General features: G+C 37.3%; 1 protein-coding gene across 12 annotated transcripts in view; it reads left to right on the plus strand.

Moving 5' to 3' along the window:
• LOC122331563 (putative mediator of RNA polymerase II transcription subunit 26) overlaps window positions 1-13,411 on the plus strand; it is a 274,294-nt gene extending 260,883 nt beyond the window's left edge. For 4 of the 12 annotated variants that reach the window (XM_043229079.1, XM_043229081.1, XM_043229086.1 and 1 more), the window contains 14 exons: window positions 327-377; window positions 834-881; window positions 1,797-1,844; window positions 2,207-2,242; window positions 2,457-2,511; window positions 3,328-3,377; window positions 8,602-8,652; window positions 8,794-8,841; window positions 9,295-9,330; window positions 9,526-9,573; window positions 10,278-10,491; window positions 12,038-12,178; window positions 12,292-12,378; window positions 12,464-13,411. In XM_043229079.1, coding sequence (XP_043085014.1) covers window positions 327-377; window positions 834-881; window positions 1,797-1,844; window positions 2,207-2,242; window positions 2,457-2,511; window positions 3,328-3,377; window positions 8,602-8,652; window positions 8,794-8,841; window positions 9,295-9,330; window positions 9,526-9,573; window positions 10,278-10,491; window positions 12,038-12,106 — 754 coding nt within the window. In that variant the 3' untranslated portion in view covers window positions 12,107-12,178; window positions 12,292-12,378; window positions 12,464-13,411. Of the gene's footprint in view, window positions 1-326; window positions 378-833; window positions 882-1,796; window positions 1,845-2,206; window positions 2,243-2,456; window positions 2,512-3,327; window positions 3,378-4,285; window positions 4,321-5,644; window positions 5,693-7,384; window positions 7,420-8,601; window positions 8,653-8,793; window positions 8,842-9,294; window positions 9,331-9,525; window positions 9,574-10,277; window positions 10,492-12,037; window positions 12,179-12,291; window positions 12,379-12,463 lie in introns of those variants that run through there. The other 8 variants (XM_043229082.1, XM_043229087.1, XM_043229089.1 and 5 more) reach the window with 6 other exon arrangements.
• Window positions 13,412-27,256: the final 13,845 nt, after the last annotated feature.

Here is a 27,256-nt window from a genome sequence, read left to right on the forward strand (position 1 = left end):
GTGATTATACCTAACACCTATACCTAGTATTATAGAACATATTATAAACGTAGCAATACTGAGAACGGAACGCTCCTTAAATACATAACTCAATAAAGAGGAATCAAATAGAACACAATCAGGAAACAACCAAACACACAGGAAGAACCAAAAATGGGAGGAACTGACTCCATAAGGATTCCACCGGGAAGGGGCGGGCACCCTGAGGAGCCATATCGGAAGGGAAGACCAAATATGGGCAAAACATGGGAGAAACAAAAATGTGACATAAAAGTATACTGTAGACTTTTTGATGCCATTATTTATACTATTTTTCTCATTTCTAGAACTGAACGTAGACAAAACAAGAAGGACTTAGAGCATGAATCCCAAGCAAGGTATAGTATTATAGAATATATTGTTAAAACATAGCAATCATTTCAAATAACGTACATAAAAGCAACTTAGTCTTAATCAAATATAACAAAAATAACAGCTAAATACAAACTCGACAGTCATGTAATTAGGTACCACCTGTTTGGACACTTCTTTCCTTCAGACTTATTTCCTTCACGAGGAACAAGAAACATTTATTACCTCATGTCAAAGCTTTCACAATCATTGTTTGCACTTAAGAGGTTATATCAAAGTTGTAGAGATTCAGGCCTAAATTCATGAGTAAATGTTTTCAGCATTTTGGATGAACTATCCCTTTATGAGGAAAAAATTAACTTAAATGATTTTAGCAAATGGCTGCAATATAGAAGATTGAAAAATGTATGGGGGTCTGAATACTTTTCGTACCCACCGTATATTTAATATTGTGCATTTTATGCTATGTTTATTCCTTCTAGACATGACCTTGAAACACACAAGAGGGGTTTTGACCACTTTCAAGCAAGGTATGGTATTAGAATAGAATATACAATATATTGGTATTTTCACAGTCCTTAGCAATAGCTTTACTATTTTAAAACTGTATTGATAAATACTGTTTTATAAAAAAAAAAACTAATGCAGAATATAGTTCATATATTTAACTCAGGTGCTGTCCATTTCTTCTGTCCATCCTTGATGGTCTGATGAAACCAAGATAGAACTTTTTGGCCTTAATTTTAAGCGGTATGTGTGGAGAAAACCAGGAGAAAACCACTGCTCATCACCTGTCCATACAGATCCAACAGTGAAGCGTGGTGAAGCAGTGTTTTTCAGCTGCAGAGACAAGACGACTGGTTGCAATCGAAGGGAAAGATGAATGCGGCCAAGTACAGAGGATGTTCTGGACGAAAACCCTCTCCAGAGTGCCCAGGACATCAGACTGGTCCGAAGGTCCACCTTCTAACAAGACAATGACCCTAAGCATGCAGCTAAAATGACAAAGGAGTGGCTTCACAACAACTCTGTGACTGTTCTTGAATGGCCCAGCCAGAGCCCTGACTTAAACCCAATTGAGCATCTCTGGAGAGACCTGAAAATGGCTGTCCACCAGAGTTTACTATCCAACCTGACAGAACTGGAGAGGATCCGCAAGGAGGAATAATAGAGGATCTCCAAGTCCAGGTGTGAAAAACTTGTTGCATCTTTCCCAAAAAGTCCCATCACTGTATTCGATCAAAAGGGTGCTTCTACTAAATATTGAGCAAAGGGTCTGAATACTTAGGACCATGTGATATTTCAGTTTTTCTTTTTTAATAAATCTGCAAAAATGTCAACAATTCTGTGTTTTCTGTCAATATGGGTGCTGTGTGTACATTAATGAGAAAAAAATTACTATATATTTTGTACCTATTGTATATTTAATATTGTGTTAATTCTAGACATGACCTTGAAACACACAAGAGGGATTTTGAATACGTTCAAGAAAGGTATGGTATTAAAATAGAATATACAATATATTGGCATTTTCACAGTACTTAGCAATAGCTTTACTATTTTAAAACTGTATTGATAAACACTGTTTATGAAAAACAAAGAAATGCAGACATAAATAGGTACAACTTATTAATTCCAAGTTAGACCCCCTTTTGCCTTTAAATTTTTTTCTTCACTCATCATGAAGTCTTGTCACATATATTCTCGTCTGTACTGTGCTATCAGCTAAATATGCCAATTATAATACTTATAAATACAGCCACAGTCCACCTTTAGAGAGACAAGCACTTCAATGGTGTCCTCAAAGCTGTTATTGTATTACTGTAAAATTTGTATTTTTTTTCTTTTAATACAGTAAACATCAAAACAGAGAGGAGCTGAACAAAACAAGGTAATATTTATACACACTAAATAATTCAAGTTATGTATAACATTACTAAACAAATTGCTATAATCATTGTGTTACGTTAATGAATACACATTTGACCTCTTAATCTTAATGATTTATTTTATTTAATAATTCTTAATGACGTCCTTAAAGTTGTATTCTTGCTTTCCATGTGTTATATAATATAATACATTTGTATTCTTTATTTTTAAAACAGTGCATATCAGTACAAAGAGGAGCTGGAAAAATGCAAAGAGCAGCTGAAAAAAAAAAAGGTAATTTAAACTAAAGTCATTTATAACGTTACTTATTAGTGTATTATAATCATTGATGTTAATAATGAAGTTATTAACAACATTACTGTTGTTACTGACCAAAAATGCAGTGTTACTATAATTTATTATAGGCTCAGTTGATTTTAATGGATGTACAGTGTAATGTACCTGTATTTGACGTACCATAAACTCTAGTGTGAAGGAGCACGGGTCACAGATGCTTTGACTCACAGACACAAAGAAAGATACAGAACTACATACATAAAACACAGAATCAACATGCTACATGACGATTATATTCCCAAATAGAGATAGAGGTAGAAATTAGTATAGCTGCTGTTCCTTTAAAGTAAAAATGATTTAGTCAACCAAGCTAACAATTAGTAATGTGCATTTAAATAGATATAACTGAAGCTCTTCCTCCTTTGTCTCTATTCTGTCACCGATGGAGTTTTGGTTCTTTGCCGCTGTCTCAGTTGGGGACACTTAACATCGATTTGATTGTACAGATACTATTTAAACTGAACTAAGCTGGACAGTGTCGTCTCTAAATACACAATTTTCAGTTAAAGGCATTTCTTTATTGAATTCAATCTTGTCATTGTACATTATTGACACTGATCTCCTATTGGATACTGTTGAGTGCTTTGACACAAACTGTATTGTTAAAAGTGCCATATAAACAAAGGTGACTTGACTTTAGTGGACTAGTCCACCCTGTCCTCCAACCCACCCATCCCCAAAAAGCCCCACACACAAAATATTTGCTTTTATTTTTACTTAATGTATTATTTATGTTAAATTTCTTTTTCTAGAGATGAACTCGAACAGTACAAGAATTCCCAGCATGAACTCCAAGCACGGTATAGTATTATAGAACATATTGTTGTTTTTAATAGACCTTGGAAATACTTTTACAATTTTAAAACTGTCCAGAAATGCATATTTTTTCTTATTTGCAAAGTACAGGAAACATTTCTTATGATGTGGTGGCTTCTGCCGCTTCTATGAGTACTCTCAAAGTCTTGAGAAACTTGAGAATCAATAGAGACTATGTCTCTTCTCTCTTTTATTCAATTTTTTCCTCAAGGCGTGTTTATGTTCGATACATGTTCATGAGTTCAATGTTTCTCAATTCTCTTACCTTTTTTGACTGTATTTTTTCCTTCATTACTTGCCCGTTTTGATCACTTTCGCTGAAACGTTCCTGCATGGGCTCGTTAGATAAACTGAACACCCAGTCAGGTTTATGATTGGCCCCAAATTTATTCTGCAGCAGGACAACGACCCCAAACATACAGCCAAAGTCATAACTATCTTCAACGTAAAGAAGAACAAGAAGTAAAGGAAGTGATGGCACGGCCCCCACAGAGCCCTGATCTCAACATCATCAAGTGTGTCTGGGATTACATGAAGAGACAGAAGGATGTGAGAAAGCCTACATCCACAGAAGATCTGGGCTTAGTTCTCCAAGATGTTTGGAACAACCTTCAAAAACTGTGCAAGTGTACCTAGAAGAATTGCTGCTGTTTTGAAGACAAAGGGTGGTCATACCAAATATTGATTTGATTTTGTTCATTCACTGCATTTTTTCATTTATGTACAGTATATATTCAGTCTTCTGATGCACTTAATAGTCTATATAAGAGTTGTATTATTTTCAGATTAATGCAGGCTTAAATCTGGCATATTTGTGATCTAAAACCTATTCTTGTTTTTACATGCGTTCATTGTATCACTGTTTACATTTGTATTTTTTCTTTTATTATAGTGAACGTCAATACGAAGGGGAGCTTCAAAAACAAGGTAATACTTATATACTAAATAACTGAAGTCTTGTTTAACATTACTAAACAAATTGATATAATCATTGTGTTATGTTCATGTATACAAATTTGTGCACCTAAAAAAATAATTAAATAATTTAACCATATTTTAGTGAATGGTAGGCCTTGATACTACTTATAAATGTTGATATAAATCATAGGTAACTCTTTATTTTCAGGACAAATTCTCACTTTTACGTAGTTGCTTATTAACATGCATTTTATTATCATATTCCATCTTTAATTATATCAGTAAACCCCATGCATTATTCTGCATGATCATATTTTAGATCTCTTAAACCTACCCCATGACTGAACTTAAGAACTAACCGAAAAAATAGCAACAAGCAGCTAATTAGAATAGATTATGAGCTGTTTATCAGTGTTTACAGTGAAAGTGACATGACGTGTAGCCAAGTATGCTTTCGTATTTTCAAGTGCACAGTAAGTGAACGGCGGGCAACCATTTTGCTGTGGTAACCAGCGAGTAGATGGGGTTTGGTGCGTTTGGAGTGAATTTCTCAACATCTTTCCTTTTACGTTCTTCTAGACTTCCTACTTCTGTAATAACTACACTGGTTTCTACAATGTATTTAGAAGTAGCTTATCAATGCTGACTGTCAAGTTTATGTCCATATGGCAGAAGTACAGTAAAAAAAAATCAAAATAAATAAAAATGCAATCCGGATTGATGAACACTGTTGACAGCATCAAATTTTCAGCATTCGTTAGTTTTGTATGTTGGGGTTTGGCATCATCTGAGGGATTAGTATCGTTTCTTCTCCAGAGTGAAGATTGTATAATTGTAGCAAAATTAGTATAGCTGCTGTTCCTTTAAAGTAAAAATGATTTAGTCAACCAAGCTAACAATTAGTAATGTGCATTTAAATAGATATAACTGAAGCTCTTCCTCCTTTGTCTCTATTCTGTCACCGATGGAGTTTTGGTTCTTTGCAGCTGTCTCAGTTGGGGACACTTAACATCGATTTGATTGTCCAGCTTAGTTCAGTTTAAATAGTAACTGTGCAATGTCGTCTCTAAATACACAATTTTCAGTTGAAGGCATTTCTTTATTGAATTCAATCTTGTCATTGTACATTATTGACACTGATCTCCTATTGGATACTGTTCAGTGCTTTGACACAAACTGTATTGTTAAAGTGCCATATAAACAAAGGTGACTTGACTTTAGTGGACTAGTCCACCCTGTCCTCCAACCCACCCATCCCCAAAAAGCCCACACACAAAATATTTGCTTTTATTTTTACTTGATGTATTATTTATGTTAAATTTCTTTTTTCTAGAGATGAACTCGAACAGTACAAGAATTCCCAGCATGAACTCCAAGCACGGTATAGTATTATAGAACATACTGTTGTTTTTAATAGACCTTGGCAATACTTTTACCATTTTAAAACTGTCCAGAAATGCAAATTTTTCTTATTTGCAAAGTACAGGAAACATTTCTTATGATGTGGTGGCTTCTGCCGCTTCTATGAGTACACTCAAAGTCTTGAGAAACTTGAGAATCAATAGAGACTATGTCTCTTCTCTCTTTTATTCAATTTTTTCCCTCAAGGCGTGTTCATGTTCGATACATTTCATACATTGAGTTCAATGTTTCTCAATTCTCTTACTTTTTTTGACTGTCATTTTTTCCTTCATTACTTGCCCGTTTTGATCACTTTCGCTGAAACTTTCCTGCATGGGCTCGTTAGATAAACTGAACATCCAGTCTGTGTTCTCTCTCTCACGGTTCTCAACGGCCTGACGCCGATTTAACACGTTGAATCTGGCAAGCTATGAGTTCCAACGAGCGGAACACGGCAAACAAACTAGCCAGGTAGATTTTCATGTCGTGGCAAGATTGAGCACAGCAACAAGACACAAGGTAGTTATACTGCATCAACAAGATCTCTCCCAGACAAAGATTTCAAAGCAAACTGGGGTTTCAAGATGTGCTGTTCAAGCTCTTTTGAAGAAGCACAAGGAAACTGGCAACAGTGAGGATCGTAGACGCAGTGGTCGGCCAAGGAAAGATGAAAGACACATCAAGCTTATTATCCTTTGAAATCGGAAGACGTCAAGCAGTGCCATCAGCTCAGAACTAGCAGGAACCAGTGGGACCCAGGTACAACCATCTACTGTCTAGAGAAGTCTGGCCAGAAGTGGTCTTCATGGATGAGTTGCAGCCAAAAGCCATACCTCCGACGTGGGAACAAGGCCAAGCTACTCAAGTATGCACGAAAACAAAGGAATTGGGGTGCAGAAAAATGGCAGCAGGTCCTCTAGACTGATGAGTCAAAATTTTAAATATTAAGGCAGGTTGTTCATCGAAGGGCTGAGAGCGGTACAATGATGAGTGTCTGCAGGCAACAGTAAAGCATGGTGGAGGTTCCTTGAATGTTTGGGGATGTATTTCTGCAAATGGAGTTGGAGATTTGGTCAGGATTAATGGTGTTCTCAATGCTGAGAAATACAGGCAGATACTTATCCATCAAGCAATACCATCAGGGAGGTTTATGATTGGCCCCAAATTTATTCTGCAGCAGGACAACGACCCCAAACATACAGCCAAAGTCATAACTATCTTCAGCGTAAAGAAGAACAAGAAGTAAAGGAAGTGATGGCATGGCCCCCACAGAGCCCTGATCTCAACATCATCAAGTGTGTCTGGGATTACATGAAGAGACAGAAGGATGTGAGAAAGCCTACATCCACAGAAGATCTGGGCTTAGTTCTCCAAGATGTTTGGAACAACCTTCAAAAACTGTGCAAGTGTACCTAGAAGAATTGCTGCTGTTTTGAAGACAAAGGGTGGTCATACCAAATATTGATTTGATTTTGTTCATTCACTGCATTTTTTTCATTTATGTACAGTATATATTCAGTCTTCTGATGCACTTAATAGTCTATATAAGAGTTGTATTACTTTCAGATTAATGCAGGCTTAAATCTGGCATATTTGTGATCTAAAACCTATTCTTGTTTTACATGTGTTCATTGTATCACTGTATACATTTGTATTTTTTCTTTTATTATAGTGAACGTCAATACGAAGAGGAGCTTCAAAAACAAGGTAATACTTATATACTAAATAACTGAAGTCATGTTTAACATTACTAAACAAATTGATATAATCATTGTGTTATGTTCATGTATACAAATTTGTGCACCTAAAAAAATGTAATAAAATAATTGAACAATATTTTAGTGAATGGTAGGCCTTGAACAGCAGGCAGCCATTTTTGCTGTGGTAACCAGCGAGTAGATGGGGGTTTGGTGCGTTTGGAGTGAATTTCTCAACATCTTTCCTTTTACGTTCTTCTAGATTTCCTACTTCTGTAAAAACTACACTGTTTGTGGCCATTCTGATCTCTACCTTTCTTCTGTCTTTGCTTCAGTCTGTCCTCCTTAATATATATATATATATATATATATATATATATATATATATATATATATATATATATATATATTATATCTCACACACACACACATACATATTAAATGGATACATCAAGACTTTCATCCGAGACTGCACATGAACTCTCACCAACGATGCAATGCAAATATCGTACATTTACCTAAACTAAACAGAGGGTTAATATTAGTTATAAACCCCATTATAAACAGCACTGATGGTTTACAGGTGAATAACTGACCTTCCATAGCTTCATTCTCTGCTTTTTATTGTGTATTTATGCTTGCGTGTTCAGTTATGCCAGTTAGCGTTTAGTTAATAAAACTTTTGCACACAAACCACATGAGTTTCTGGTTCTGCCTTTTACGATCCTTGCTACGCACTTTGATGCATTGATACTGTAAGAAGGTATTTTCTGTGGCTGATCAAAAAGCAAGTCACTGTTTACATGTGTGACTTCTGTTTACGTGTGTTTTACTAATAGTATAGGAATAATTTAATACTTTCTCCTGTTTTATTGTTTGTTTCCTCTTTCCTGATTATTTGGACTGAGGATAAAAAGCCAAAAAAAAACAAAACACCCCATATATATATTTACACCACACTTAAACTTTCACTTTTTACTTTCTATTTTACACTATAACTCTATCTTTAAACCCTTTTAAATTGGTTCGCATCTTACTTTTTATGGAAGAATTTTCAGAATCAAAACTTTAATTTAAATTTAGAAATTTAGAAAATCAGTCCCGTCTGAGGGCTACAGTCTAACACTCACACAATTAAATGATATCTAATCCAACCTGTTATATTAACCGTATTAATATTTCTATTTTCTAGAGATCAGCTCAAAGGATGCAAAAAATTAATTGAGGATGAATTACAAGAAAGGTACAGTATTGTAGAATATACTGGTATTTTCAAGAGACCTTAGTTTTTAAAAACAAATTTTGCAAATACAAAAATAACAGTTTTTCACAAAATATGTATTTTTAAAATTTGTTTTATTCTTTATGTGGATTTTATTTCTAGACATGAACTTGAACAATGCAAGAGGGATTTAGAGAACTTACAAGCAAGGTATAGTATTGTAGAATATATTGGTATTTTCAAGAAACCTTAGCAGTAGTTTTATCATTTCAAAACTGTACAGAAATGTGTATTATTTGTATGCAGTTTGAATATCAACAAACAACTAAAGACACACATACTTATCAGTCATGTCATTAGGTGCAACTATTTAGTACCAGGTTGGACCGCCTTTCGCTTCTTCAGAATTTTCTCTTAAATCTTCATGACATATATTTAAAAGGAACAGGCATCGTTTCTAAATGCATGTCAGAGCATTCACGGTCAGAAGTTTGCACTAAATAGTATATATGAGAGCTGTATTGCTTTCAGATGGATGCAGACCTGAATCTGGCATACACTAAATTTGGATTTTTTTTCAAATTTGGATCTCTCCAAGCACTTCAATAACACCCTATGTATGTCGTATCACTGTACACATTTGTATTTTGTCTTTTAATACAGTGAATATCAATGTAAAGAGGAGCTGAAACAAACAAGGTAATATAAACTCATTTATATCATTACTGAACAGTGAGTTATGATCATATGCACCTAAAGTAATGAATTGGTTATTTAAACTTATAGGTCAGTGTATTGTAATTGTAAAGTGTTTTCACTTTTTTTGTGTGTGTGTGTGTGTGTGTGTGTGTGTGTGTGTGTGTGTTTTATTACATATGCTGCTTTTATTTCTAGACAGGAACTTGATCAATGCAAGAAGGATTTAGAGCGCTTCCAAGCAAGGTATATAGTATTATAGAATATACTGTTATTTCTAATCAGTTCTAGCTTGGATCGACAATCAGTGAGCATGATTACAAACCTCCTTTTTTCAGGCTTTGGCACTAGTTAGTTAGAGATTCACAATCGAGAGAATTTAAGAGACTATATTTGCTTTATTTAGGCTATATTTGCCAGCTTGAATTGTGAAATTGAAATGAACCATTTGGGTGTTTTACTTTCAAAAAAGTAATTAATTACGATTACTGATTACATCATCAATATTGCATTGAAAAGTAGTTCTATTTCTAGTTTTGTCTGATGTTAGTCTTATCTGTTTCTCTTTAAATAAGGAAAAAGTGAATGTGCTGGCGTAGAAAGTTAAAGACGCTGCATTCAATTTGATCTTTAGAGTGTAAATTTAGATTTAAAATGTAATCTTGATTTTAGAACTACTGAAATGATTTACATTATGTAATATTGTCCGTTCCACCACCTGGTGGATATTAAGTGATACACAACAACATTTAAAGAAAAAACATGAAAAAGCACCTGCAGGAGCTCTATGATCACGCATGCCCGAATTGAGCATTTTAAATGGCCAGAGCTATACGTTACTTTGGATAAGCAGCAAAATATAAATGTAAATTATATTCAACTAGAATTAGACAATAAGTTGCTGACTACAAAATGATTGTTTTGTAAATGTATGTTTTATTCTTTTTTAGGATGGCTTTTGAGGCATCTGTCGACATGGGAAGCAGCGGAGCTTCATGTGAGGACCTTAATAATCCTTGCAGAGAATCAGAGCTAAGGAAGATGTATGATAAATTGAGACTACAAAAGTTGTCAAAGCATATAATGGACATAAAAATGAAATCAAAGAAAGACAAAACCATAAGTGAAACAAATGAAAAGGAAAGGCTTAAAGCAATGCTGAAGGTAATGATCTCTAACGCTGAAAAGCTTAGTTCCCTTTCAGTTGGGCTCACTGAATTACGTGGTGACTGAAGAATTGGGATCTTGCTTAGACAGACCCATCCACAGTGTAAACTAAATGAGCCAATACATATTGACATGCCATGACTGCATCCAGGTGCCGCTGATCACAGAGTGAGAATTTGTAGGTGGCTGGGGCAGCACAAAATCAGCTTTTTGCTTCTGACTATTTCACTGAGAGAAGGCTGAATGAGTTCAGCACGCTTGTGGAACTCTTGGTGTTGGCAGTACAGTGCATCAGCCATTGTGAAATCTTGTTGAGCGGGTTGCACACGTCAGGCTGCACTACTCTCTGTTTGTGTTGCAGTCGACCATCTCCCCTGTTTGTCAAGCAGTATTCTTGTCATCAGTCAGAGTCGTGCTGTCCTTCTTGCAGTAATGGTTGGAACAAAGGCTGTCTCCCTCCATCCTTAAATTGTATGTGGCTGTTGTTCCTGCCAACTACTGAAACCGTGGAAGGGAAGTCGGTAGGGAAGCACGACCTGGTCATCAGATGACTTAGGGGGTCGTGAAGGGTAAATCCTCCCGGCCCCCTTGTATACCCTCTTGTGACCTGTCTCTAGTGCTTAGAGCAATACAGCAGACCCCATTTGAGCCTTTGCAGACAGTCAAGCTGATGTTTCTATTAATGCAAACTCTGCTCCTGCTTGCACTGGCCTCCATCAAGAAAGTAGGACATCTGCTTTCATTTTTGGCTGGCAATCATGAATAGAGTTTGGTCCAGCTGACCAGGCAATCCTGATGGCCCGGCCCGGCTTTGTGCCCAAGGTCCACCACTCATTTTAGGTATCAGGTGGTGAGCCTGCAAGCTCTAGCACCTACCTATGTTTGTCCTATACTACGTTAACTGGACGTAAAACTTCAGGGCCTCAGATCAGCTTTGTCTGGCAGCAGGGAAATTGCCAAGCAGAGGATGGCCCACTGGATAGTGGATGCCATCATTTTGGCTTATCAGGCACAGTATTTGCCCCCTCGGATATCTGAAGAGCTGTTGGCGCCTTTCAACATGTTTTCTGGATTCTATAGCCTTCTTGTGAAGTCTGTATCCTCCTGTGTTCTCACCTCAAATGGGTAGAAGTTCTTCAGTTTGGTTTGTTATAATGGCTCCAAAGAGCCCATGCAGTAGAACTTATTGATCTCTTCTGTCCACTCAGCAGCCATATGTGGTGCAGTGTCCAGTGCCAGGTCCTCACTCAGTGAATCCTTGAGAACCAGTTGAGAGCTGGCTCCTCATCGAAAACCTGAATATGAGCTGCACCTGATGTCTACTTATATTCACACTGTGATCAGCGGCACACGCCGATGTGCATTGGCTAAGTTTACACTCTCTAAGCATGATCCAAATTTGTCAGTCACTGACTTGATGTCTCAGTTCCCTCCTTCAGGGAATAAGGGTTGAATACATAACGTTACCCTTCCTACATAAACATTGTTTACTGAGGTCAAACTGTCACATCTACATAAACTTGAATTTTATTCTCTATTACAGGAAATTTTCGATAAAGCTCAACAAGACATGAGTAAAAGAAAGAAGATTTTTATTCTTTTTCCAAGTTGACCTTAAAAAGAGGAAGGTGAAAAAGGGGAGTTAAAGAAAACAGAAATCAAAAATACGAGACTGCAAACAAAGGTACAGGATTACAAAGACTTTTAACAAAGAAATCATACATGCTCTAATTAAAAAAATATTATCAAGTCAAAGGTGTCATTAAACCACTGTAATTTTATTGTTTTGTTTTAAAGCAACTTAAATATATTGAATTGGCTATCCAAAATATTCAAATGATAATGTTTCACGAAGAGGCTAGAGACCTCCAGACCATGTACAAGGTAAAGAAAAATGCAATAAAATATAAAATGTCAAGATATTCAATCATTAATTGTTAATCAGTTTGTCTATCTGGAACTTTTTCAGCAACCTGACCCTCTGTGTGAGCTGGCTGATGAATGTTACAAGGTCGGCTGCCTGCTGGCTTTACACAATCCACCTCTGCTGCTCGACTGGGAGAAAAAGAGCCGTCAGATTACCTGCCACCAATTACGATGGAAGACACATCTGCAAAGACAGCTCTGTAGATTTAAAATCCAGCATTAGAGAGATTAGAGACCTCATGTAAAGATTGATTTAGATTCTATACATTTTATACTTAATAAACCAATAGTCACTACTTTTAATGTGAATGGTTAGGGGTTGGAAAGCATTCTAATTTTGTCGCAACTTTTGCTTAGTAAATAATGAAAAAACGGCATTCAAAATCATGTTCCTGCATGACATTCAGTCAGATATGCTTATTTCTTAAGACTGGCTTCGCCCCAATTTGGCCACCTGAGACCAATTTTCAAAATCATCTAATCCTGGGCTAAAATCTGTATTCTTTGATCGATTCACTGTTTTTACCTCTGACGAAATTCTAGCAGTGTTATAAGATTTTGCGCATACAATAATCCTCCTACAACAAACTTACTTTGTATTTCAAGAATTAATTCTATATTAATTCTTCGCTCTCCTCCTCAACTCGTGAGCCCGGCCTAAAGGAAATGATGACAGAATTTTTATTTTTTGGTGAACTATTCTTTTAAGACAATGTCTTGTGAAACTTTCTTCTGGGTGACCCTAATTGTAAACATTTTGATTTTAAATGTCAAACACATTTTGAGTTTTACGATGAACCCTTAAAGGCTGGAAGTGTGTGTGTGTGTGTGTGTGTGTGTGGGCAGCGCAATCACTTCAGCTGTATTGTTATTAGCAATATCAACTTTAAACACTTACTGTCTTAATAATAATGCATCACTGTATAAAGGTATGCTTTTATTTGTTTGATACATAGTGTTTTATAAAATAAAGAAAACAGATAGTATGTCACTTTTTGAAATTTAAGTTTCCATTCTCTAAACAAATTAAGCAAAAATGAACTGAAACTCGTTTTTCCCTTTGTTTATGTTAACTAAATCAAATATATTTCAAGAATTTATTCAAAATAACTTTATATAATAACAACATTATAATGCAATATAAAATTGCATATTTTTCACATCTAGTTGGAAAAAGTATTTTGTACAACTGTCTGTTCAAAATAAATGTAAAGTAAAGCATAGTATTTGTTTTTTTCCTGTTGTACTGAAATTTGTTGTATAGGATTTCGATCAAATGTGCACTGGCTAAATCAACATGCTTATCATGGCCACACATGCTTATAAAAATGTTAGCACAAAATGAAAACTAAACTAAAACTAACAAAATAATAATGAACAGAATTTTTAAATAATTTACAAACTATATTCAAATTAAACTAATTTAAAAATAACCTTGGTTTGGGTGGGAAAATTTGAGGATCCTGTGACCTCACGGCCTTCTTTAGGGTCAAAAGTTCAAAGGGACATTGTCCATCAAAATGCTACAATTTTAGTTGGCAAAGGGGTTTCCCCGTTCAGAAACGACAGGTTGTAGGACCTCAAGATTCTGGCTACCTAGGAACCCCTCTCGAAGCGTGAGACTCTCGGACCTAGCACCCTTTTCAAAAGGACCCCAGTATTTTTTAGGCCGGTACATAAGTAGGCCAATACCCAACTGACATTACGTTTTAGGACTATATACTATACTGTTATCTGTTATACCATCACTTGGGTTGTTTTAGAAGCTGCTGCTTGTCATTTTCTTCACTGAATGATGTGGCCATTGTCTGCTTCCCTTCAGAGAAATATTTTATATTTGATGGACTTGATGAAGGCCGTCTGCCTTTGCATTTTAAAGGGGAAACATTGAACGACGTCGAGGAAAGATCATCTGTAGATGTGCTGTTTACAAGTCTGGTCAAAGGTAAACTGCTTCCATCAGCTCTGATCTGGGTGACCTCACGACCCGCAGCAGCCAATCAGATCCATCCTCAGTATGTAGGTTTGTTCACTGAGGTACGAGGGTTCACTGACCAACAGAAAGTAGAGTACTTCAGGAAGAGAATCAGAAATGTGACTCTGGCCGACAAAATCATCTCACAAATTAAGACTTCTGCGTAGTCTCTACATCATGTGCCATATTCCTGTGTTCTGCTGGAGCACAGCCACAGTACTCAGAGGATATTCTCATCAACAGGGAAGAGAATATCAGCACAACACTCGCAGAAATGTACATCCACTTTTTGCTGATACAGATGAAGACGAAGAACCAGAAATATGGACGACCAAGAAGAAAGAGAATGCACTTAGAATCAAACAGAACAATGATTTTAAAGTTAGCCAAGCTAGCATTTAATCAGTTGAAGAAAAACATTGTGTTCTATGAGAAAGATCTGAAAGAATGTGGCATTGATGTGAGTAAAGACACAGAGTTTATGGGAATGACCGCTGAGATCTTTAAGAAGGAAAGTGTATTACATTACAAGAAGGTTTTCAGCTTTGTACATCTAAGTGTTCAAGAGTTTCTTGCTGCAGTGCATGTGTTCCTCTGTTACCTAAACAAGAACATGCAGGAGTTGCAGACTTTTTCCTATAAGCATAAAGAAAAATGTCACATTGCAGGTGCTACTAAAGGCGTATGTTAAAGAAGCTGTGTGGGTTGAGAGAGGGCATCTGGATATGTTCCTACGGTTTCTGATGGGCGTTACGCTGAATCCAGTCAAAACTTGCTCCAAGGTCTGATCACAAAGACTAAAGACACCACAGAGAGCATCAAACAAACAATTCCATACATTAAACAAGTGCAACATAAGGATATCCCTGAAGAATCTTCAGTTAACCTATTCTACTGCTTACTTGAGATCAAGGATCGTTCATTATATGATGAATTAAAGAGGTACCTCAGTTCAGATGAACATACAGTAAGAGATTTCTAATCTTCAATGTGCTCAGTTCTGATCTACAATGCTGCTGTCAGAAAAGGTGCTGGATGAGTGCAACCCAAAGAGGTTCACATCATCACAGGAAAATAACAAGAGACTCATTCCAGCTGTGAGATGCTACAGAAAAGCCCTGTGAGTAATGTCACTGACTGCTGTTTGATCAACATTTTATTTTACAATTAATTTAATCTGAATATTATATTAAATGTTTTGCTGCCCTGATTATGAAGGGTAAAATAAGTTTTTGCAGAAGCACTGAACATCAGAAATTCATCTAAAAATCTTCTGTTTTGTCAGATTTAACGGCTGTGGTTTTGATAAAACATGCTGTGAAACTGTATCTTCAGCTCTCCAATCCTCAAACTGCCATTTGAGAGAGCTGGACCTAAGTAACAATGGCCTGCAGGATTCAGGAGTGAAGCTGCTCTCTGATGGATTGAAGAGTCCAAACTGTCAGCTGAAAATCCTGAGGTAAATTGTGTTCCGTAAATCATTAAAAACACGCTACCACATTTAATTTGAGAATGGTCTGTCAATCAGCAAACAGAGTCCAAGAAGGGGCAAAACAGAGGAAATATACAAACACGAGGCAGAGGTCAGAACACTGCAAAAAATACACTGGAAAACAAGACTAGACTACACTAGGGAAACGCTTTGTATGACTAGGTCAAATACTCAGCGGAAATCAAACAAAAACTGGGCTTTAAGTACACAAGATAACAAGGGGGAGGAGTTAATCAGTTATTATGGGAATGTACAAGAGTGTACATTGCAAAATAAGAGTCTTTACATCAGGGCAGAGAGAGACAGAAAAGCGGAGCACAAAATACAACAGTCCAGGGTGGAATGCTTTCTTTGCGGATCACACTCAGCATTGTGCTTCAGGATCATCAAATCTCGCACTAATATTCTAACAAATAGGATACACTGCTGAGTAATGCAGAGTTCTACTCAAATTGTATAAAAATGAGAAAAATCACTGGCTTTTACACTTCAGCACAATTAGAGAGAACGTAAATGGATGGAAACCAATTAACTAATCGACTGAACAAGAACAGGAAGAAACAAAAAGGTCATAAAGGACACGCAAGGAAAAACACAAAAGAATAGTTCGGAACATGACAGTCCAGGCATAATGGGAGCAAAACTTCAGTGCCTCACACATTTTGCTGAAATAAAAGAAAGAATTTATAAAACACACAGCAATTTCTTAATCAGTGAACACATATCTTTTCCCCAAGTAATAACCGATAGACTAACAAAGATGTATATATATATATATATATATATATATATATATATATATATATATATATATATATATATATTAAGCATAATAACAAAGGTATTGCATTTATAACTGCTTTTTGTAAATGGGTTATCAGTCATAAGTGATTAAGTTAATTTCATTGTCATCAGGTAAAAATCCAAGTGATGGTGCCATTGTCCACCCCAAGATGTTTACCCTGGTTGTCTATTGACAATATAGAAATACTTTTTAAGTAAATTTGTACCTTTCTGTTCGTGTTAGTGACGCCTGATAACCAAACTAATGTCATGTGCTTTGTTGCTGTGTCTCTGAAGGCTGTCTGGCTGTATGGTGATGGAGAAAGGCTGTGGTTATCTGTCTTCAGCTCTGAGTTCAAAGCCCTCACACCAGAAAGAGCTGGATCTGAGCTACAATCACCCAGGAGACTCAGGAGTGAAGCTGCTCTCTGAAAACATCAAGAACCTGGACAAACTCAAGTATGTTGAGCAGCAGATCTTCTCTGCTCTGTAAACATGAGCTTTCATAGACAGTGTTCCTATCTTTTGAGGCTCCAAAGACGTTACAAAGTTTAATCACAAGCTCCTTTGAATGCTTCTCATTGCTTTTCTTTTGTAAACCCCACAAACAGGCATGACGTTGACCAATAGCTATGATTTAAACTAGTAATATTGAAATATAATTATAATAAGGTAATTTTTCACTTGTTTACCTGAAACACTGTTGTGCCAAAATCATAATATAAAATATAGTAATATGACTGTGTTTTTTATAGTGTGGATCAATCAATCAATCATTTTTATTTATATAGCGCTTTTTTAACAACACAGGTTGCATCAAAGCACTGTACAGTATAATGACAGGGATGTATAATGACAGGGATGTATAATGACTAAAGTGACCAATTTCTTATTAAATGCAGAGACGGTCTCTGTAGTCAATTCAACGATAGTCACTAGAAGTTAAGTGTCCCTCAACCAAGCAAGCCAGAGGCGACAGCGGCAAAGAAACAAAACCCCATGCATACAGAATGGAGAAAAAAACCTTGGGAGAAACCAGACTCAGTTGGGGTCAGTTCTCCTCTGACCGGACGCCCAGCACTTAACTTCCAGTTCAATTTAAACGCTGCTGTGTCAGGTAGTGTACATGACTTAGTGTGTGTGTGTGTGTGTGTGTGTGCATCAGGATCTGGTGATCTGTCGACGGGCGCATCTAGGTGTTCTGGTCTCTGATGAACATAATCTCTGGGTGCTGATCCACCATCTAGTCTGGATACAAACTGTGAAAACAGATTGAGAAAGAAACAGGACTAATATTAGCGTAGATGCCATTCTTTTTACGATGTCACAAGTACATCATATTTTAGGAGTAGTGTTCCGGTTCCAGCAAATCTAAGTAATGCAGCCTAAAAATCCTTTAACGGATTTGAATAATAAAAGGTGTGTTGGTGTGTTATGTGTAGGCTAAGTTAAAAGATGTGTCTTTAATCTAGATTTAAACTGGCAGAGTGTGTCTGCTTCCCGAACACAGTTAGGAGATTGTTCCAGAGTTTAGGTGCTAGATAGGAAAATGATCTGCCGCCCGCAGTTGATTTTGATATTTTAGGTATTATCAAATGGCCAGAGTTTTGAGAACGCAGCGGACGTGCAGGACTATAATGTGATAAGAGCATGCTCAAGTATTGAGGAGCTAAACCATTCAGGGCTTTATAGGTAATTAATAAGATTTTAAAATCTATTCGATGTTTGATAGGAGCCAGTGCAGTGTTGACAGAACCGGGCTAATATGATCATACTTCCTAGTTCTAGTAAGGACTCTGGCTGCTGCGTTTGGACTAGCTGAAGTTTGTTTATTAAGCGTGCAGAACAACCACCCAATAAAGCATTGCAATAATCTAACCTGAGGTCATAAACGCATGAATTAATATCTCTGCATTAGAGGTTGAAAGCATAGGTCGTAATTTAGATATATTTTTAAGATGGAAAACGCAGTTTTACAGATGCTAGAAACATGATTTTCAAAGGAAAGATTGCGGTCAAACAGCACACCTAGGTTCCTAACTGATGATGAAGAATTAACAGAGCAGCCATCAAGTGATAGGCTGTGTTCTAGATTATTATATGTGGGGTTTTTAGGTCCAATTATTAGCACCTCTGTTTTTTTTCAGAATTTAACATTAAGAAGTTACTCATCATCCAGCTTTTTATATCGACTATGCATTCTGTTAGATTCTCAATTTGGTGTGTATCACCAGGCTGCGCTGAAATATAGAGCTGAGTATCATCAGCATAGCAGTGAAAGCTAACACCATGACTCCTGATAATATCTCCCAGAGGTAACATGTACAGGTTGAAAAGTAACGGTCCTAGCACTGAGCCTTGAGGAACTCCATATTTCACTTTTGATCGATATGATACCTCCTCATTTAATGCCACAAACTGATAGCGGTCAGATAGATATGATGTAAGCCATGCTAAAGCGCTTCCTCTAATGCCAACATAGTTTTCTAGTCTATCCAAGAGAATGTTGTGATCGATAGTATCGAATGCCGCGCTAAGATCTAATAGCACTAATAACGAGATAAAAACCACGATCAGATGATAGAAGCAGGTCATTAGTAACTCTAATGAGAGCAGTCTCAGTACGATGGTACGGTCTAAAACCTGATTGGAAATCCTCACAGACACCATTTTTTTCAAAAGGAATACAGTTGTGAGGATACTACCTTTTCTAGTATCTTTGACAGAAAAGGGAGATTAGAGATTGGTCTGTAATTTACTAAGTCTTTGGGATCAAGATGTGGTTTCTTAATAAGAGGTTTAACTACAGCCAGTTTAAAGGTTTTGGGAACATAACCCAATGACAATGATGAATTAATAATGTTCAAAATAGGATCTATGACTTCTGGAATCAGATCTTTTAATAGTTTAGATGGAATAGGTCTAACATACATGTTGCTGGTTTAGATGATTTAACAAGTTTGTACAAGTCTTCTTCTCCTATAATAGAGAAAGAGTGTAATTTTTCCTTAGGGGTTCTAAAGCTCACTATCTGATGTGAAACTGTAGTTGACGGCTGCATAGTTACAATTTTATCTCTGATGGTATCAATCTTAGAAGTAAAGAAATTCATGAACTCATTGCAGCTATACTCTTGGGGCATATTAGCACCTGCTGATGCTTTATTTTTGTTAATTTAGTCACTGTACTGAATAAATACCGGGGTTGTGTTTGTTTTCTTCTAAAAGGGATGAAAAATAATCAGATCTTGCTATTTTTAATGCTTTTCTGTATGACAGCATACTCTCCCGCCAGGCAATACGAAATACTTCTAATTTGTTTTTCTCCACCTGCGCTCCATTTTCCCGGCTGCTCTCTTTAGGGTGCGTGTGATGTCATTATACCATGGAGTCAGATTGTTTTTTATCTTTTTAAGTGCAAAGGAGCAACTGTATCTAAAGTGCTAGAAAAAGAGAGTGCATAGTTTCTGTTACATCATCAAGTTTTTGCATCGTATTGGATGAACTAAGGAATTGAGATAAGTCAGGAAGGTTATTTAGAAAGCTTTCTTTTGTGGTGGAAGTGATGGTTCTACCATACTTGTAATAAGGTGCAGAGTTTACAGGTTTAACTATACAGAGTTCACACAAGACTAGATAGTGATCTGAAATGTCATCACTTTGCTGCAGTACTTCAACCATTTTAACATCTATTCCATGTGACAGTATTAGATCTAGAGTATGATTTTGACAATGAGTAGGTCCAGAGACGTGTTGTCTAACCCCAATGGAGTTTAAAATGTCTAAGAAAGCTGATCCTAATGAGTCTTTTTCATTATCAACATGGATATTAAAATCGCCAACAATTAAGACTTTATCTGCGGCCAGTACTAACTCAGTTAGAAAATCAGCAAATTCTTTAATGAAATCTGTGCTGTGCCCTGGTGGCCTGTATACAGTAGCCAGTACAAACATGACAGAAGATTTATCGCTAGCACATGATTCTGTAGATAATGTTATATGCAGCCAAAACTTCAAATGAGTTATACTTAAAGCCTGCCTTTGAGAAGTACTAAGAATATTGTTATAAATTGTAGCAACACCTCCCCCTCTACCTTTTAAGCGTGGCTCATTTTTATAGAAATAATTTTGGGGGGTAGATTCATTTAGAGTAATATAATCATCTGGTTTTAGCCAGGTTTCTGTCAAACAAAGCAAATCTAGCTTCTGATCATTGATCAAATCATATATATAAAGTGCTTTTGTGGAAAGTGATCTAATATTTAGTGAGCCAAGTTTTATCGTTTGCTTATTTGAATTATAGGTAGTTTTAATTTGTTGGACATTAATTAAATTATTGCTTTTGAATAGGTTTGGACGTTCTCTGTATATTCTAATTCGGGAACAGACACAGTCTCTATAGTGTGATATCTAGGTGAAAGAGTCTCTATGTGCTGAGAATTAACTGCCTTCTGTGACGTGAGGCAGCTAGCAGACGGTCGGTTTAGCCGGTCTGTCTGCTTCCTGACCTGGGCACTAGTTGGTCATGTTGGAGCTATAAGACTATATGCCATATTTCTAGATAGAAGAGCGGCACCACCCCAGGAGGGATGAAGACCATCTCTTTTCAACAGGTCAGGTCTGCCCCAGAAACTCATCCAATTGTCTATAAAGCCTATGTTGTTCTGCGGGCACCACTTAGACATCCAGCCATTGAGACCCAGCAGTCGGCTGTAAATCTCATCACCCGGTAAGCAGGAGGAGGACCAGAGCATATTACATTGTCCGACATCGTGCTTGCAAATTCACACACCTCTTTAATATTATTTTTAGTGATCTCCGACTGGCGAAGTCGAACATCATTAGCGCCCGACGTGAATAACAATCTTACGAAATTTACGTTTAGCATTAGCCAGCACTTTTAAATTTGACAAGATGTCAGACGCTCTGGCTCCCGGTAAGCATTGGACTATGGTGGCTGGTGTCTCTATTTTCACGTTCCGCACAATAGAATCACCAATTACTAGAGCACTTTGATCAGGTTTCTCAGTGGGTGCGTCACTGAGTGGGGAGAACCTGTTTGATGTTCTGATCGGAACGGAAGAGCGGTGTTTTGACCCGCGACTAGCCCGCCTCACGGTCACCCAATTGCCCTGCTGCACGGGCTCTGAAGCTGGAACCGAACAATGTACATGATTCACTGTACTAGTCGCATCCAAAGCAGTATCTACAGCCCTCGCATTCTTACTGTCCTCAATTAAAGTTTGGATACGTGTCTCTAATTCTAAAACCTTCTCTGTCAGCCTAGCTATTTCCTGCATTTATCACACGTGAATCCTGATCGCTAACAGAGAAGGATAAACTATACATGTGACAGACGGTGCAAGTGACGATGCAGGGAGAAGCCATTTACTCACCGTAAGGATTCACTTACCACTCTTGTTTTGATGAGCTTGTGAAAATGGAGCGAACAAGCGCGAGGAACAAATGAACAGGAGCGGGAAAAGAAGCCCACAATCGGCGTAGCAGCGGATGGGAGCGAAAGTGAATCGGCTAACGAGTACTAACTCACCGCCGAGTTTTTAGATTAAAGCGAACGAACTAACAGCAGTCTAATTAGTTAGATTTAATTTAATAGTATCAACGATATGTACACAGTTAAATTATATTTGATCGTTAGAGAAGAGGTGATAAATTGAAAAGCTAAGCTACACGCAGCTACAAACAAACCAACCTCTCAGCAGACAGGAGCAATCGAGCCTCAGCAGACAGGAGCAATCGAGGATCATGGAGGAGAGTCCCGAATTACAGCAGGACTACACAAATGTATGTAAACACTGTTGTTTTAATGTGTATCTCACGTTTTGTTTTAGATATGTCAACCCCATCAGCACTTAAAGGGTTACTCCACTCCGAAATGAAATCATAATTAATCGCTTGCATTGTCATTCCATAAAAGCTTTATTTATATTCAGAACATGATTTAAAAACCGGGAGGCTTGTCAAGTTATGAACAGCGTCAAAGATCCAGTAAAGTATGGAAGATATCCTTAAAATACAGAACTTCGACATCGTAACATCGGTGTACGTTTCAACACTCTTATACACATAATATTCTCAGAACACTGTTAAGTCTAAGTCTGAGCTCGGGTTAAATGCAGGTTATTATATTAAAGGTCTGATCGAAGAATTCATTCACAGTTCCTGATTCTCATGCGTTCTGATCTCCGACAGATTCCCATCGCCTCACTCTGGATCTTAACACATATGAAAAGTGTTTACCGACACTCATGCAGATCAACCGAATCATCCAGACCGGTTTGATAGCGTGTGGCAGGCGTTGTGTAAAGAAAGCGTGTGTGGCCGCTGTTACTGGGAGCTGGAGGCAAGAGGATGTGTGTGTATAACAGTGACATATAAGAGCATCAGCATGGAAGGATGGGGTATGGAAAGCTTGTTTGGATCTAATGATCAGTCCTGGAGTTTGTACTGCTCTTCCTCCAGATGCTCCTTCACGCACAATAACATAGAGACCGATATCTCTCTAGAGTATGATAATAACTATACCATAGGAGTGTTTGTGGATCATGATGCTGGAATTCTGTCTTTCTACAACATCTCCAGAAGGAAAATGAGCCTCATCCACACGGTCCAGACCACATTCGCTCGGCCGCTCTATGCTGGGTTTGGTGTTTATCTTAGTTCAATGAACCTGTTGATTAGTAGGAACAGCCTGAGGAGATTTTTGCCGATGGTCCTTTGTACAGCCAGATAGATAGCTTTGAGTTCTAATCAATTTAATAACAAAGTGACCAATTTGTTATTAAATGCAGAGACGGTCTCTGTAATCAATTCGACGATAATCACTAGAAGTTAAGTGTCCCCAACCAAGCAAGCCAGAGGCGACAGCGGCAAGGAAACAAAACCCCATGCATACAGAATGGAGAAAAAAAAACAGACTCAGTTGGGGTCAATTCTCCTCTGACCGGACGCCCAGCACTTAACTTCCAGTTCAATTTTAAAAACGCAGTTGTGTCAGGTAGTGTAAATGACTTAGTGTGTGTGTGCATCAGGATCTGGTGATCTGTCCACGGGCGCATCTAGGTGTTCTGGTCTCTGATGAACATAATCTCTGTGTGCTGATCCACCATATAGTCTGGATACAAACTGTGAAAACAGATTGAGAAAGAGACAGGACTAATATTAGCGTAGATGCCATTCTTTTTACGATGTCACAAGTACATCGTATTGTAGGAGTAGTGTTCCCGGTTCCAGCAAATCTAAGTAATGCAGCCTAAAATCCTTTAACGGATTTGAATAATAAAAAGTATGTTGGGGTGTTATGTGTAGGCTAAGTTAAAAGATGTGTCTTTAATCTAGATTTAAACTGGTGTGTGTCTGCTTCCCGAACAGAGTTAGGAGATTGTTCCAGAGTTTAGGTGCTAGATAGGGAAAGGATCTGCCGCCTCGCAGTTGATTTTGATATTCTAGGTATTATCAAATGGCCAGAGTTTTGAGAACGCAGCGGACGTGCAGGACTATAATGTGATAAGAGCTCGCTTTTTTTTTTTTTTTTGAGGAGCTAAACCATTCAGGGCTTTATAGGTAATTAATAAGATTTTAAAATCTATCCAATGTTTGATAGGGAGCCAGTGCATGCATACGTCGTAATTTAGATATATTTTTAAGATGGAAAAACACAGTTTTACAGATGCTAGAAACATGGTTTTGAAGGAAAGATTGCGGTCAAACAGCACACCTAGGTTCCTAACTGATGATGAAGAATTAACAGAGCAGCCATCAAGTGATAGACTGTGTTCTAGATTATTATCTGTGGGGTTTTTAGGTCCAATTATTAGCATTAAGCATTAGCATTAAGAAATTACTCATCATCCAGTTTTTATGTCGACTATGCATTCTGTTAGATTCTCAATTTGGTGTGTATCACCAGGCTGCGCTGAAATATAGAGCTGAGTATCATCAGCATAGCAGTGAAAGCTAACACCATGACTCCTGATAATATCTCCCAGAGGTAACATGTACAGGTTGAAAAGTAACGGTCCTAGCACTGAGCCTTGAGGAACTCCATATTTCACTTTTGAGTGATATGATACCTCCTCATTTAATGCTACAAACTGATAGCGGTCAGATAGATATGATGTAAGCCATGCTAAGGCGCTTCCTCTAATGCCAACATAGTTTTCTAGTCTATCCAAGAGAATGTTGTGATCGATCGTATCGAATGCTGCGCTAAGATCTAATAGCACTAATAACGAGATAAAACCACGATCAGATGATAAAAGCAGGTCATTAGTAACTCTAATGAGAGCAGTCTCAGTACTATGGTACGGTCTAAAACCTGATTGGAAATCCTCACAGACACCATTTTTTCTAAACAGTTGTAAGGATACTACCTTTTCTAGTATCTTTGACAGAAAAAGGAGATTAGAGATTGGTCTGTAATACGTAATCACTACTGTGAAGATGCTTTAAATCAATCATTACAGTAAAGCTGATGATTTTGAGAAATGTCTAAATGCTTTATAAATCATGAATATAATCGATTCCTCACAAGACAAAATATAACATCATCACATCGCTTGCATGTTATAATATCTACAGTTATAAATGCAGTTATAATATCTACAGTAAGGACATTACATTTTTTATATAAAATTTACTATACATTTACTTTCATGTAGACATAAAGGCCAATTGAATGTAAAATAAGGTAGTTCACACAGATATTTTTGATAAAATCTGTCTTTGTTTATTCAATATAAATGTGTTAATGAACAAAGTCAATCTGATGGCATGCCTTTTGTAGAAATGGTTGATAACAGTAAGTATGGTGGTGTGGCTATTGGATGGATCAGTGAGGAAGTCTGTGGTGTTGTGAGACCATGAGCATTGAGGAAGTAATAGTGGCTGTGAGAGACCGGCAGATAATTGGTGAGGGTTTTGGATATGTTGCGAATGGAACAATCTTGAATGAAAGTGATGGTGTCTGCCTGGAGTGTAGACCACCAGTATTGATTATTAGGCATCTGTGTGGTAGCAGCAATGCCTGGTTGCCCTGAACTGGGAGTAATGTGAACCCAGTGAATGATTATATTCTGTTATAATATTCAACTGAATGTGAGCTAGGTTCACTTGTGACTGGTGTCTTGAGTCATTCTTGATGATAGGATTTGGACCACCGAGTAATATATCTCCTGACCAGGATATTTGGGGATTGTGTTTCTCAAGCCAGGGTAATATTATGATTCAGGCAAAAGTTTGTATAAATAAAATTTCTGGAAGCATTGAGAAGCATTGGCATACAGTTATAATGCTCCAGGAAATGCCTGACGATGTCGAGATTGATTGAAGTTGTCAATATGCATAGTCAATGAATTTGATCCAGTGATTTTTCGGTCATTGCGGCATGCCAGCCCCACTTGAAACTCCATACTGTGACCTTTTCTGAAGAGAAGTTTGAGAGGATTGTCTGCCCAACCAGTTTGTGCTGCTAGTGAGCGAAATGACAGGGCATAATATGTGGTGGAGCTTCATCCTTGAAGCAGCAAGAGAAGCTGTTCACTGACCTCCTTTCCATCCTTGGGATGTTTGAACAACTTCTTAAATAGCTAAATAAAACTGGAGAATGAGGGAAAAACAGTGTGATTCTCACTCACTACACACAGCAGTAGCCCAATCCCTTTTAACAGAGAGCACACGAAAGCAATGGGGTATAACATGGACTCCTGGTTTAGTGGACATAGGAGGTTTCCACAAATCAGCTACAATATATAAAACACAGGTTCTGTTATGATGAGTGGATACGCTCTCTATTATTAAAGGCAGGGTTGGTGATTTTTCAAAACACTTTAGAAAATAGACTGCTGAATACCAAAACAAACTTGTATCCAATCAGAAGTAAGGGACATGTCTACTCGACATGACTAACATGTCATTTTAATTTTCAAATTTTAATTATATTATTTCAATTAAGTTTTATTATCGTGTAATGAGGTGAATCAAAACCTTTATATGCATTAAGACTGATCTGAGAAGGATATCCAAAGGAACAAAAGGACTTCAAAAGAAGTAAACACTCTAGTAAAACAGGAGGAGAGAGAGAGGAGGAGGAGAGAGAGAGAGGAGGAGGAGAACACTCTAGCGTAAGTTAATAAACAGAACTGTTTGCATGTTGTGGAAGAACACTGTAATCTACAGTATGTATATCTATGATAAATCATGTAGGTACTCGGTTTCTCCATAGCGGTACATACCCCAACCTGTCTAAATAGTCTGAATATAAACACTTATTATAGGTGTACCATAGTAATTCAGGATATTGTGTTACAAATTTATAAAAGATGTAACGCAGGTTCCAATGTAACAGTATAAAATGAAAAAGTTATGTATATTGTGATTTATATTCTAAGAGCAGGAAGCCCAGGCCCTGAGCAGTTTCTGAACATCTGGTAGGTTTACCAAGTTAAGTGTGAATGCTATTCTCAAGGTACAACTCCACCTTTTCTTTTAGGGTCTCTATAGCACCCACGCATTTGAATAACACCTGCATGCTAAATAGATCAAGGCTCAGAAAAGTTCCTTTCTGTA

This window comes from Puntigrus tetrazona, unplaced genomic scaffold (assembly GCF_018831695.1).
Source record: "Puntigrus tetrazona isolate hp1 unplaced genomic scaffold, ASM1883169v1 S000000001, whole genome shotgun sequence".
Taxonomy (NCBI): Eukaryota; Metazoa; Chordata; class Actinopteri; order Cypriniformes; family Cyprinidae; genus Puntigrus; species Puntigrus tetrazona.